General features: G+C 36.5%; 1 protein-coding gene across 1 annotated transcript; it reads left to right on the top strand.

Moving 5' to 3' along the window:
* The first annotated feature begins 1,354 nt into the window (after positions 1 to 1,354).
* Positions 1,355 to 3,743, top strand: LOC112025309 (uncharacterized). Its single transcript, XM_024057962.2, has one exon. It carries the CDS (start codon positions 1,606 to 1,608, stop codon positions 3,553 to 3,555), a length of 1,950 nt encoding a protein of 649 aa, XP_023913730.2. The 5' UTR covers positions 1,355 to 1,605; the 3' UTR covers positions 3,556 to 3,743.
* The last annotated feature ends 11,026 nt before the right edge of the window (positions 3,744 to 14,769 follow it).

Raw genomic sequence — 14,769 nt, 5'->3', positions numbered from 1 at the left:
ACACAATCTCCTTAAAGCAGATTTCGCCCCTCACACTTTCACTATGGTGCTTTGAGACTGGTGGACGTCTGCCTCCCAAGATAAAATGATCAAACAACACGAAGATGAAGCACTCAAGGTCATGCTCTACGAACTACTCAATACCTCTTTCTCTCTCTTTGACACAAAAATGAATGAACCAAAATTTCTCTCTTAGAGAGTTTTTTTCTAAAAAGTTCTTATTTTTGAATGAGAGACTATGAAACTATACGTAACATAAAACTAAAACACTGTTTCAGAGATTACTGCTGTGCATAGACTCTGACTCAATAATAAAATAATAAAATATTATTATTAATTGGATAAGTGGGCCTAGTCCACACATGTCTAAAGCCCAACCCTATATCCAGCCCAAAGCTCATATTTTCTATTATTTTCAATGTGGGACTCAAGGATTTTCACCATTTATAATAACATCTTTAAGTGAATATAGAACACATCAATTTCTTATTCACTCCATGCTATTTTTCCAACAACATCAATTATGTACATTCAATTTATACCATTTGTTTAAGAATGTACACACATTTAGGGCCCATTTGTTACCATTGTTTAAACAACATTTTTTAGTATTTAAATAACATTACACGTATCTTCACATGTTTTTTTATTCACACGTATTTTCAAAAGATACAAACAACGTTACTAGAAATTTCTTACTAAACGGGTCCTTAATGTACACAATTTTTTTTTTTTTTTTTAAATTCTGTACATTTAATGTAAAAAAAAGTATGTATATAATTGTATATTCATAAAATGCATATAACTGTAATTGTATATTGAAAGTACATAAATTTTCAAACTAACTAATTATTTTAAGGAAAACAACACAAAGTATTGCATCCTATTTCTAAGCGCAATTGATATTTGTTTTCATAAGGAGAAAAATGTGTAGTAATTATGTGACTGTCACTTTTAACAAATGCAATAAGGTACTGCAAAAAATCATAAAATTGAATAGAAGTATTTACAATGGTTTTAAATATACTAGTTAAATATATGAAATTATAAGTTCAATGGAAAAATCATAAAATTGAATATAACAATATTTTATTTAACCTCCCATAATCAATTTTGGTGTGCGTGCAAATCTAACATTGATTGTATGTAAGAAGGTAGTATTTTCTTTCCCCAATATGATACAGTATTATAGAGCAATCAAGCATTAAAATTCTATACATATAAGTAAGTATATAACAGCAAACTTTGGAGATGAACAGATGATCTATTACTGGGCTTTTAATGTGGGCCCGATCATTGACAAACCTTGTTGTTATCCTATAGCGGCCCAAAACAATCCTTTCGTCATTCCCACTACAGAATTTCCACATTCCACTACTGAATCCAACCGAGTTACCGACCCTCTCTCTCTCTCCTCAATTCCCAACTGAAAAAATTGAAATGATTTCATATTTCTACACCAAACAGGAAATAGAAGAATCATCTATCAAAATGAAACACTAAAATCATCTCAATCTCGTTTCCTTCAAAAACCCCCCCCACCCAATTCCTCTCATTTTCACTTAGATCCAAACCCAAACCCTACACGGATCCGAATCGATCACCATGTCTTGCTTAGCTCTTTCTCTCCAACCCGCTAACGGATCCGATATCCTCCTCCAGACCCGCGAGTGGTTCCCACCCGCACGCGCCCTCGTAGCTCTCTCCTCCTTCCGCCAAACCCGCCAAGCCTTCGCCGCCGCCAAACACCACCACAACCATCACCACCACAACAACCACCCCTCCGCCACGTCAGCTACGACCTCCTCCGATGCTGACGCCGACTCCATCGCCTCTCTCGGCGACGATCCTCTCGCCGCCTCGAGCGGCCAGCTCATCGTCGGAGTGGAAAGCCGGTACCGCGTTGTGTACCGCCTCGTGAACTCGATCTACGTGCTCGGAATCACCACCGCCGATCAGGACGACGATAAGTCCTCCGTCAACGTCTTCGAGTGCATCCACATCGTCAACCAAGCCGTCAGCGTCGTCGTCACGGCGTGCCGCGGCGTCGACGTGACTCCGGAGAAGCTCAGCCGTAAGTACGCCGAGATCTACATGGCTCTCGACATCGTCCTCCGCGGCGTGAGCAGTATCCGCCTCGCTGCGATGCTCGGATCGATGCACGGCGATGGTCTCGCCAAGATGGTCCACTCCGCACTCGACACCGAGAGCAAGATCCGCGGCGCCGATAATTGGACTAATCTGGAGCCGCATTCCATCGATCACGAAACGGGCGTCGAATCGTTTTCGAACGCCCGCTTTGAATTGCCGCCGGAGACGCTTGCGGCCGGGGACGAGGTCGTGGCAAGCCTCGTGCCAATGGCGCAGACCGATCAGCAGCCAGAACAGCCGCAGGAGGAGGCGCCTGTGGCTGAGAAAGACCCGTTCGCGGCGAGTGAAGCCATTAACAAGCCGCAAGAGCTTGTGAGTGGGTTTAAGAAGAACAAAGACCCGTCCGCCACGGATTTAACGCTGGCATTGTCGGGTCTTGAGGTTACTACATTGCCTCCGGCGGAGGCGACACAATCTACCTACATTGGAGTTGAGGGATTCGAAGGGGATTATGGTGGAGTTGAGTATAGCAATGAGAAGGCAAGTTTGGATGATGCATTTCAAGGATTCAATGCGCCTTTTGGTGGAGGATTGGATGCCTCGGAGTTTTTGGCTACCACAAAAGTTGATAAGCCTCAAGGGCTTGGTGGGCTTGAATTGTTGCATACTAGCGATGCACCAGTGGCAGCTGGTGCTGCTGGCGGAGCTAAGAGTCCGCTCGAGGATTTGGTGACAAAAACTGAACAGAAGGGTCCGGAGATGTACATTGTGGAAGAAATTAGTGCTGAGTTTAGAGAATCATTGCTTGCTAGAATAGGATTGATGGGTGTGGTTTATTTGAAAACATTGCCAACCAAAGTGTCTGGTGATAAAGAAACCGAGTTTTCATTCCGGGTGGAGGGTGTAAATGCTGTTAAGAGATTTGTTATGCAGAGTTCTCGTGTTAGCAGCCTCGGGAATGGGATGTTTCATGTAAGGACAGCGGCTTCGGATGAGCCTATACCAATTTTGAAGTATAGTTTGCAACCTAGGTTGACTCCATTGCCATTGAGGGTTCGGCTTGTAAAACGTCATACCGGGACTTTACTTTCTGTGATGATACAGTATGTTTCAAGTCCCGAATTGCTAACACCATTGTGTGATGTAACATTTGTTTTGAAACTACCGGTTGACCCTACATTGTTGAAGGTGTCTCCAAAAGCTATGTTGAATAGGTCTGAGAGAGAATTGAAATGGCATGTTTCCGAGATTCCAGTGAATGCTCCTCCTGGACGGCTGAGGGTGAGGATGCCCGTGGATTCTATTGAGGAAGATGAAGAGATTGAGGTTGCTTGTTATGTGAAGTTTTCAGTACAAGGAGCTAGATCATTGTCTGGGGTTTGCCTACGGCCTACTTCTGAGGGTAAGACAGACTTTTACGAGGTTAGTCACAAGTTTGAGAGTGGGATATATTTGTGCAATTGAGCTATCAATGAAATTGGTTACCTATTGTTGTACTTCTTTTTTGATTCCTTTTGTTCAAGAGGGTGTATGGTCTTAACATGTGTATCATTCTTTGATTTCAAGCTTGTAACTTAGATTCAGAGTTATGTGATTTGTTTGTGTTTTTGTGTTATAAGCTATTGTGCTTTCTCAATGGACAGTATTCATTATGTGCGTGTCTTGTTGATTTTTTTTTTTGGTCTGTTCTTTATTTAAGTTCATAATTTCAATATCATATGGCACTCCGCAAAAAGTGGAAGCTTTGTGCACTAGGTATGACATTTTAGGGTATGGTGACTAACTAAACTATGCGTTGATAATCATTAATCTGGAAGTGGAAGTATCGTTAAAAAGTTATAGTCTGGTTGAAACGCTGGTATTAATACTAGGTAGTTCTGTTTCTGAAGAACTTTTCAAATCACAATTTATTATGTTGTCAAGTGGTCATCGAATAAGTTTGCTATACCAAGTGTTATCTATTAGCACTGGATTTTGGAATATGATATTTATAGTGGTAATTCACTTTGAGAGATCGGTTAAAATTTTTCTTTGTGATGTATTGAGGATTGAATGGTGTTCAGATATGTTTGATCCAATTTCCTGCTATGGAGGTTTTTCTAGGCTTCTTCCACCACGGTTTTCCAGTCACTAAGTGCTTGTTTTGGGTTTCAGTGCTGTTCCAGTGTCTTCATTGTTGATCTTTCCAGCCTAAATATATATTCTTTAATTTTTGGTCCCTGGAAGAGCATTCTTTTATGGGAAACTGCAATTCCTTGTGCTTGTTGCGAACTAGTATAAAATTGAGTTTGGATTGTGATTTAAATGGTTCTAAGTGGAGGGAGACAAAAATATATAGTGACACTAAAGATGGGTTTTGGGGACAAGAGAATGTTCAGGGTGCAATGCCATTTGATTTTTGAAGCTTTCTATCTTCCAGGCAGAGCAGACTATTATTATTATTATTATTTTGATAGGTAAGAAAGATGTACATTCAAAAAATTGCTAAATGCAAAGTAGCACCAGCATATCAAAAGTACAAGAAAAGATAGAAAAGCAAAAACATAAAAAAACACTAATTACAAAGAAGAAGAGAGCTAAGGAATAAAAGAAGAGAATCACTAGATGTGAGTCTCCAAGCCTTAGCCCAATCACAAAGGGAACCAGAAAAGAGAGCAAGCAGTTGGTAATCGAATCTATCCAAATCCTCAAACGTCTGCCAATTGCATTCCCTCCAAATACACCACATCAAACACAATGGAACTAAATTCCAAATGTGAGATGAATGCTTTCCCAACCAATTCCACCAACCAAAAAGAAAATCTGATACTGTACATGAAGGGACCCATGAAATCCCAAAAATTCTATAGACAAAGCACCACAGCTAATAAGCCTTTCCACAATGTAACAACAAACAATCCACTGTCTCCTCACAACAACGACACATAATACACCAGTCAACGAAGTCAAAGCCCCTAAGCTACAAGTTATCTCCAGTGAGAATCCTATCCCATGCCACTGCCCAAACAAAGAAAGAGACACGCCAGGGTGCCTTAACTTTCCAAATACCTTTCCATGGAAAAACAATGGAAGAAGAACCATGTAACGTATGATAATACGAGCGAATAGTAAAATCCCCATTCTTTGTCAACTTCCATCTCATACAATCACCATCAGTCACTAAAGGTAAATTGGATGCCAAGAATCGAAAGAAATCATCCACCACATCTGCCTCCCAATCATTAGGACCCCGAACGGAACACGAACATCCCAAGTTCTCCTATTCCCTGCTCCTTGACATATCAAAGATGGTTCTACAGAAGCCTCTTTGTTTGCAGCAAAATTGTACAAGACCGAAAAAGCCAAATGGAGAGGAAGATCTCCACACCACCTATCTGTCCAGAATTTCACTCTATCCCCCACCCCAACCTTAAATTGGACATTTTTGCTAAAAACTTCCCACCCCATCTGGATACTTCTCCACAAACCACACCCATGAACACTCCTTCCCAACTTAGAGGTCCATCCCCCATTCTTCCCCAAATTTCAAAGCTACCACCCTCCTCCAAAGCCTATTCTCCTCATCCCGAAACGCCAAAGCCACTTTCCTAGTAAGGCTTTATTGAAAGTGGTCAACATCCTAATGCCCAAACCACCATTAGCAATAGGCATACACACCTTATCCCAACCCAACAAATGTGTCTTAAAGTCACCCCACAAAAAGTCCCTTTGCAGCTTCTCAATTTTGTTCACCACATGTGTAGGAATGGTGAAAAGAGATAAGAAATAAGTAGGGAGGCTAGATAGCGTGTTTTTAAGCAATGTCAGTCTACCACCTTTTGACAAATACAACTTCTTCCATCTTGCTAACTTTCTTTCAATTTTTTCCACAGGCAGAACAGACTATACTGGTGCCTTTTTAGGTTGTTTGATGTGAACATGGATTGTGGTTGTAATTATGTCAAATCCTTGTATGCCATCCCTTGCATCCAAATCAATCATTTAATTAGGTGATAAATCTTTTCAGTTTCCACAAAGTTGTTGGTTATGTTGCCTAGGTGAATCAAATGGAATCAATCTTCAGTGGCCTTTCAAATACATTTTACTAACTTTAAATACCTTTATCTCCAGAGTGAAGTTTAGTCAATAGTGATGAAATAGGTTGAGGGAGTGAGTATGTTGAAATATAAACCAAACCAAAGGGAGGATGATCCATTCTTTTTCTGAGTTACTAAACTGCGGGAAAAATTGTGGGTTTCTAAGGCATTACACAAGTGTATCTCTGTGTGTTTGCGCTTACACATGCCCATGTATTGGTTTAGAAAAACTTGAAGCTAATACCAACCCTAGTGCCACCTCACCACTTAACTAAAGCTCAAGAGCCAATAGTTTCAATATAAAGCATTCACAACAGACTAGATAAATGGGTTTTTCTGCCAACGTTTAGCTAGACTGGCATAAATGTCATGAGACTTGCTTGTGACTGGCCAAAATCTGTAATTGCTACCTGTAATTGCTACATTACCTCACCCCAACTAAGGTACTATAGCTCACCAAATGTTATATATATATATATATATATTTGTTGTCTGGTCCTCTTACTGATGTTTTTCCTTGGAAGAGCATTTGGTGTGTAAAGGTGCCTAAACGGGTGTCTTTCTTTTTATGGATAGCAGCTAGGGGTGGAATACTCATCATTGATAATCTTGTTAAGAGAGGTCAGTCCCTGGTTAATAGGTGTTGCTTGTGTTGTTGTGATGGGGAATTTGTGGACCATCTTCTTCGCAAGTTTGCTCATGCTTTATGGAGTGAAGTATTTAATGTATTTGGGATAAAGTGAGTAATGCCAAAGACGGCTAGTTCTCTTCTCTTTGCATGGAGGAATTGGTTTAGGAAGCACCTGTCAACTACATGGAATATGGTTCCGGCATTTTTAATGTGGTTAGTTTGGCTGGAGCGTAATACCCTTACCTTTGAAGATATTGAGAGACTCTTAGATCTCTTCAAATCTCTTCCTTTTGGTATTTTGTTTCAATGGGCTCGTATTTTGGGTTTTATGCAGTGTATTTCTATTTCTGATTTCCTACAATCTGTTAGCTTTAGTTCTTGAACTATATATTTTTGTTTCATGTTCAGTGTTTTTGCTTCATTTCAGAGTGTTCATCATCTTGAACATGATGTTCATTTGTTTCAATAAAAGTCCCACACGCGCGCACACACACACACACACACAATTTCATGATGGCCAGTACTGTCTCCAATATACCTTTATCTGCACAAATCAGTGATGATAGACAACGAGGATGGTGATTTGTCTTTGGGATTTTAAAGTGGTTGGGTTGAAGATGGGTTTGGATTTTGGTGACAGTTGATTGAAGCTTGTGGGGGTTGTTGGCTATGGGCCACAACTTGTGGCAGTTCAGGTGAGGCTCAGCGACCGTGTGGTTGCCACGGCTTATTTGGTTGAGGATTTGACTTGGTAAAGAATTTATGGGAGTGGATGGTTTGATTGTGGCTGGAAATATGTTTAATTGGGTTGCTTAATTGCTGGACAAACCATGTATGGCGTTGTGAGGTGGCTGGGTTTGTGTAGTCTGAGCCTAGATTGGTGTATTTGAGTGTGTGATTTGTGGGTTTGGATTTCCTTGGTGTGATGGTTGGCCATGATTTGTGAATTGTTTCTGTCAAATGGAAGAGAGAAAAAAATTATTATTATTATTTAATATTGGAGAGAGAAGAAAATAAAATATAAATATAATAGAGAAATAAATAGAGAGTGATGCATGTGTATGTGAATAGTATAGTTCAAATAGAAAATGTAGGTTTAATTTAGCGAAAAGCCTAAAACTTCACTGAGCTTGCTGCGAATGCTCTAACTAGTGGTCCCCCCCCCCCCCTCCCCCCCCCCCCCCCCCCCCCCCCCCTTCTATTCCCACACAGACACATTGAGACAAATGGGCAATGGGAATAGATGTCTATGATTAGAGTATTCTCTGTGTACTCTAAGAAGCAATATTTACACCATTTGACAAGTATAACAGTGCCTTTGATTCAAGAAGGATCACAAGTTGATGTGGTGTCTAGCCTTTTGGTATGAGTTAGATCTGGTAAGCTAAGTTCTCAGTACTTTTTATTGTTACATGTAGTTGAGTGGAATGTTTAGAGGCATCTCTTTCTACTTTTTCCTCCCTTCTATGATGCTTACTTTATCGCTTGATCAGGTTGAATTGATGCTCCGGTAGGGATTAACTTTTGTGTTTTGGGGCCTTAGATTGGTACTTGTGTTTGCACCCCTTATTTAGGGGCTTTTCTTGCCAAAGTTAGAACAAAAACATCCTGTATATTTTTTCCCCAAAAAAAAAAATCACCTTCCTGTATATTTCTTTTGGATTAGAAGTTCTAAAATTCAAGATAGATCTAAATAACTATACTTAGGACACATGAAGAGAGATGATTCTGGTTTCACCCAAAAGAACAAATGATGATTCTGAAAATTGAAAATGAAAGAAAAAACAAAGTTAGGGGAGATCTTTGAACATGCAGGAGGTTTGTCAGGTGTCCAACATGCACGATGGGATCGGGTTAGTTGGATGAGATCTTCGAACACCTAGCTTTTTCTCTCTCGCTTTTAAAGACCTGTGACTACCTGCTGACCATCCAGTCAAAACTGTCTGTGATCATTCAGGCTGGGCCGGGGGAGTTGTGTTTTTCATATGCTCAGCCTTAATTATGACTCTAAACTTTGCGTTAAAATTTAATCAGCAAAGGCAAAGATTTTCACATGCGAATTAGTTGTGGTACTCTGTCAGCTAATTATTAAATGTTTTTTAAATAAAATAAATATATGAATTTAGATGAGCATATAAAAACTATGTTGAAGACGGTAAATTTAGATGAGTATAACAACTATGTGAAGACAGTAAATTTAACTTTCGTATGTGGACCGACATTGAGCCATGACAATTTGGAGTTATCGTGTATTGCAAATGCTTGAAGCTTTATATTATTATTTTGGGAATTCCAAAGTCATTTCAGATCTTAAATATTTTGATGCCAACTTTAAATCTGGTGCATAATTGAGGGTGCAACAGAAGCTTTAACTAATTGCTTTCAGCCTCTCAGTGATGAGCCCAACTAAAGCAAAAAGGCAATGCTTTTAATGTTAATTATCAATATTGAAAGGAGATCCAAGAGTCTATTAAGTTAAGTCCTCTTTGGACAGAAGAGGTTGATATAAAATTATCATTATTAGAAAAGACGTAGTTTGCATTTCGGGTGCCTTCCGCTGTCATATGGATGGAAAATGATACTTAAAGATTTGTCATTTAAGTTTGTTTTTGGCTATTTATTGTATGAATTCTCTTTGTACTTTCAACTCTTTAATAAAATATGCAATGTCTTAGCATATCTCATGTGAATGGACCAATTCACTGTGCTGCCTTTTCCTCTGTAGTTTGATTGCTGTTTTACTGCCAGGTTAGCCTGCTAAATTAAATTCAGTAGAGAAGGTGGATATTAAAATGCTAGGTTGATTTGAGAAGTATTTGACTAAATTAGGCAGGCGATCTTTCTCACCTTTGTTTTCAAATCTGGAATAGCTGACAGCATTATAATTGGAACATGACAATTAATTCTGACATTTGTTTTGTTATAGTTATGCCAAATGAGTGATACATTTCAGTACAATGATTTCTATTGTTATTTAGATGTGGGGGCAATTGAGTTTTAATTTGATCATTAGCATCTGGAGGCAAGAATTGGCTTTGAAATACATTGGTGTGTTTGGGAGTTGGAAAAAAAAAAGAGAGAAGGGTGGTGTGGAAGGGTGATAGAATTGAATGAGTCAGTTATACAGAATGAAATAAAATGAAAGGGTGTTTTCTTTGTGTACATATGGAGCTTAAAAAAAGGAATGGAAAGGAGAAATAATTATGCTGCTATACTCTACGCTTCATCTTTTCTTAAAACAGGGATAAAAACCGATATTTAAAATTCCTTTAATTAAAGGAATGAGTGTTCTTTCCATTCTTAGAGAATGCTTGAGAGGGAATAGAATGGAATATGAGTTCCATTCCGATGTTAAAATTCCACAAAGTCATTCAGGGGGCTGGAGAAAGATCAGACTTAGGAGTTGGTTAGAACTTGGTTTAAGCACATTATTCTCAAGGGAGATTACATATCTGTGGCATGATCATCATGTAGGTGTTCTAGTTCTAAAGTTTTGCTCCAGGCTATTATTTGAGGCAGTCAGTAAATGCCAAGGTATCAAGCATCATCAAGCATGGTAATTGGATGCCCTCCAGCCAGGTCAGAAGAGATGGTGTTGTTTCAAGCAGGACTTTCACATCATCACATGTCAGTTCCTCTAATGCTGATTCTGTTTCTGGATTCACTCTTAATTCTGTAATTCTTTCTGTTCCTTCGGCTTGGAATGAGATCCCAAGTAAAGCATTATTTAAATAACTAACATAAGCTGGTTTGGCATCCTCTTGCTATCCTCAAGCACTCCATTTCTTGGTTTGCTATCCAGAATAGATTGTCTACCTGTGATAGGGTTCTTAAGTGGGGCTTTGGTGTGGGATACCATGTGTATTTTGTGCAGGGGTCATATTGAGAACCATGACCATTTATTCTTTTGAGTGCTACTTTACTCATAGAATATGGATTAAGGTTATGCATTTGTGTGAAATAAATCAAGCTGTGTCCTCTTGGAACGTGGTGCTTCAATGATGTTTTGCAGTCCCTTAGAGGAAGAGTTTCAAGTCTTCTTTATGTAGGGTAGTTTGGGCTGCATGTATTTACCATATCTTCAGAGGAACTCAAGGCTGTTTGATGGAAGGATTTTGTCGGAGGAGGCTTTGCTGCAATGGATTAAGAATGATGTAAGAAATAGGTTGCAATTCTGAAGGAATGTTCATAGTTCATTGTGTAATAGGAGTATCTGTGAAAGATGGAATATTGATTTTGCTGTTTTTTGGTGTGATGCTATTCAACTCAAGTTGAGAGGGTCGGGTTATTTTTAGGTAGTCTGTTGTGATCTATGTTCTTGTAGTGTGAGTTATTTGTAGCAAATGTCTGATTTTGTACTAGAGTTTTGGTCAATAATATCTCTTACTTATTTATAATTTAAAAAAAAAAAAAAACCTTCAATCCAAATGGGTTGCAATTTGTAAGTTCAAGTGTGTAAATTGCTAGTGAGATACGTGCAACCTGATTCTAGTGCTCTCTTCGTTTCTTTTTTTGAAAAAGAAACTTAGGGTATAAAGTAGCTCCACAGTTATATATTGAAGGGGATCATTTAGGTCAGCGCAAAATTGCTAATTGGGATCTTCAGTGAACTTGCTTCAATTTTTTTATTTATTTTAAAGATAGAAGGCTTGCTTCATTTTTACATGAACGTTTAGTAGGCTCTGCATTTTGAAAAATGTGGCTGGCCTTCCAAGTATCCAACTTTTGATTATGTTCTTAGTCACATGGTTAGGCTGCAAAAATTTCAGGTTTTGGATTGGTTTGATTACATGTCTTGTGTTGCATATCTGGATTAAAAAAAATTAATGAATTATCACATTGCCGTGAGACCAACCTTAGGACATTGGTTTGGTTAAGGGTTGAGAAAAAATGAACTGGATAGTGTTTGATTGCGTGGTGGATTAATGTAAACTAACCTGATTCCAAATTGAGTTCCCACTGTAGATGAAATGGAAAGAGTTTTGAGCTAGGAATAGGCTTATTTTTATGGTTGAATGTAGTTTGTTCAACTTGATCTAAGAAAATTCGTTGTAGCTGTTTAAAAGTCTAAGCACAAAAATCCAAAACCGTATGGAGCTATGTTGATTGTCCAATATGGCAACTCAAAATCTTTCAATTTGGATTACTCAATGCATGCAGCGTCTGTGGAAGGGAGATGGAACGACTAGTCTGTGAAGTGTGAATATATATTGTTCAGAAACGTGAATCATTGGCAACCTGATAGTCATGTAAACCACTCTAAGGTCTGTTTGGTTAGAGGTGAAATAGAAATGATAGAAAATAGAAGAAAGAAAAGTGGAGAGAAAACTGATTTTATGAGTATTTAGTTGGAGAGGAGGGAAAGATGGAAAACTAGTGGCGCTCAAGTGTTTTCTTTCCTAGCCCACCAAAATTGTATCTCTCCAATTTAGAGAGAAAATAGAGGGGAGAGAAATAGTTGCAGTCAATGATTGTATGAGTTTATTTATTTAGTTTAATAAGTGATTTGTATTGCCTAAGGATTTGTTGCTCTTTGTGACACTAGGCAATCGGGATTTAGATATTATCAAAACATCTTTCTTCAGTTAAACTAAAAGTTTTGTATAAATTAGAACAGGGCTGGAGTTTCGGGTCTTGAAAATTTTGATAGGAAGGAGGAAACTAGGAGTATTTTTGTGACTTGGAAGATAATTTCTTAATGAGATGTAGAGTGAATTTTCTCAAAATTTTGGCCAGATTATTATTAATTTGGAGGGATTTATTTCAGATTACAACCCTTTTTTTTTTTTTTTTTTGTCATGTTGGCATGTCTCATTTTCTCCTCTCTGACTCTCATCATTAGCAAAATTTCACAATTTCATAAAACCCTATTATAGCAACAGTATTTGACATATTTCAATTCATGACTCCTAAGTAATTCAAACATATGTAAGCTCTTTATAGCCATGACACAGAGTGATTGCTGTTTATTGTGAGGAAAACTAGAGTCTGAAACCATCTTCCCCAATTATTGTAGATTCATCCCCCATTATTGTAAATTGAATAATCCAAAAAATAATAATAAATAAATAAATATTTGTCTTCATGCCATTATACCATATAATATATTAAATTATTAATATTAAATTTGCATGTATTTAATCCAAAAAATAAAAATAAAAAATAAAAAGTCACGTCTACTATGCAAAATAAAAATACTCAAACAATATTTTTTTTTATTCTATAAAAAAATACACTTTTAATAATGAAAAGTATAAAATACATATGAAATGTTCTCCAGATAATACCTATATACACATATTTCATTCTACCTGAACTTTATTATTATTAGTATTCTTATTGGCATTGTAATTTTTTAGCGTTAAGGTATGTCACAATATACAATAACAAAATTATTATTATTATTATTTATTTACGTGTCTTATTACGTATAATAAAAAAAATCAGCATTTGCATATTTCTTTTATTTATAATATTGAAATTATTCTTTAACACTTCGAAATTTTTTCCTATAATTTGGATAGATTTTAATGTCATATACTTATGTAGATTTTATAAATAAAAAATAAAAAATATTTAAAGTCGTAGTAATATTATAAATAATTTTTTTTTTCGGTGAGAAACGATCAACATTTGAAAAACTATATACTAAAAATTAATGACCTAAATCAGCTGGTCTTTTATAATATCTAACGAAACTATAAAATAACATAACATTACTATACTATTAAATATTAAACTAGAATATAGTAAAATTCATAATCTATTATTATAATTATAATTATTATTTATAATTGTACTTTTAGTCTCGATTTATTTATTTATTGCATTTCCGTCTCTTATGTTAAATTAAGATACAAATTTATTTATTCAAAAAAAAAACATTGTTTCATATTTTGTGTAACCTTCAAAATACTGATTAATCATAAGAGAGAAATTTATAAAATAAAATAAAAAAAGAATTCTTTTGAAAAAAATTACTATGTTTGTAAGTACGAGAGAAAAAAAATATAAATAATAAGGAAGAGGGGAAAAAAAGTGCCACTTGGTCTTATCACTTATGTATGGGATAAGAATTAGTGAGAGACCTCTTAGAAAATGATTGGTCTCAATTATTTAAATTTATTTAATATTCAACCTGAATGTTTAAGGACACCAAGGTATCTAATACAAGAACAAAATGTTAGAAGCCAGGAATTTTAAAACAAGCTCAAGATGTTCCCTTGGCATGACCTCTTTTAGTGTGTCTTTTCTGCTAAATTCTATCCAGTGTCTTAATAATATCCAAGTTTAATCAATAATTGTTTTATGAACAATTACTTTTCCAGTTCCTTCCCACAAGATAATTAAATACATGAAAATTCGTCTGAGTTATCATCAAGATGTATATAGTTATTAACTATTTATTATTTATTATACGTTACTTTCAAGAATAATGTAACTTCACAGAAAGTTAAGCTGATTTTAACAATTAATCATTCAACAAAACTCACCCTAAAAAAAAAAAAAAAATTCAACAAAACTGGTGAAGCTCCATTTTTACATGCTTTGAGACACTCGAAAGAGTATATCTGTTGGCTGTGAGTTGTGTAAAACGTTGTTAACTGTTACCACTATTGATTTAACAAACCAATTTAATATTATCATAAACTGCATTTCTGATTTTAATATCTAAACAGCTAGCGCTAAAGGATAGAATGTAAAAATAGTTCAAATATTCTTTTAGTTTGGAAGTTTGAGTGTCTTTCTTTTTTAACTTGTATCGAATGGTCATATTCTTTTCTAAATCCTTGTAAGAGTTTGTAAACAAGCTTAGAAAGTACATTTGTATATAATACTATATTTTAGGAGAAATTATACTATACCCCTTTTATCTTACCTTCCTAAATATGAGAAGTCATACTTAATTTACACTTTTAAATCATAGCCCTATAACCCTATTACACTTTTCTCCTAAACTAGAGACGGTAT

The sequence above is a fragment of the Quercus suber genome, unplaced genomic scaffold (assembly GCF_002906115.3).
Source record: "Quercus suber isolate HL8 unplaced genomic scaffold, Cork oak 2.0 scaffold_399, whole genome shotgun sequence".
Taxonomy (NCBI): Eukaryota; Viridiplantae; Streptophyta; class Magnoliopsida; order Fagales; family Fagaceae; genus Quercus; species Quercus suber.
This window is presented reverse-complemented; position numbering and strand designations above follow the sequence as displayed.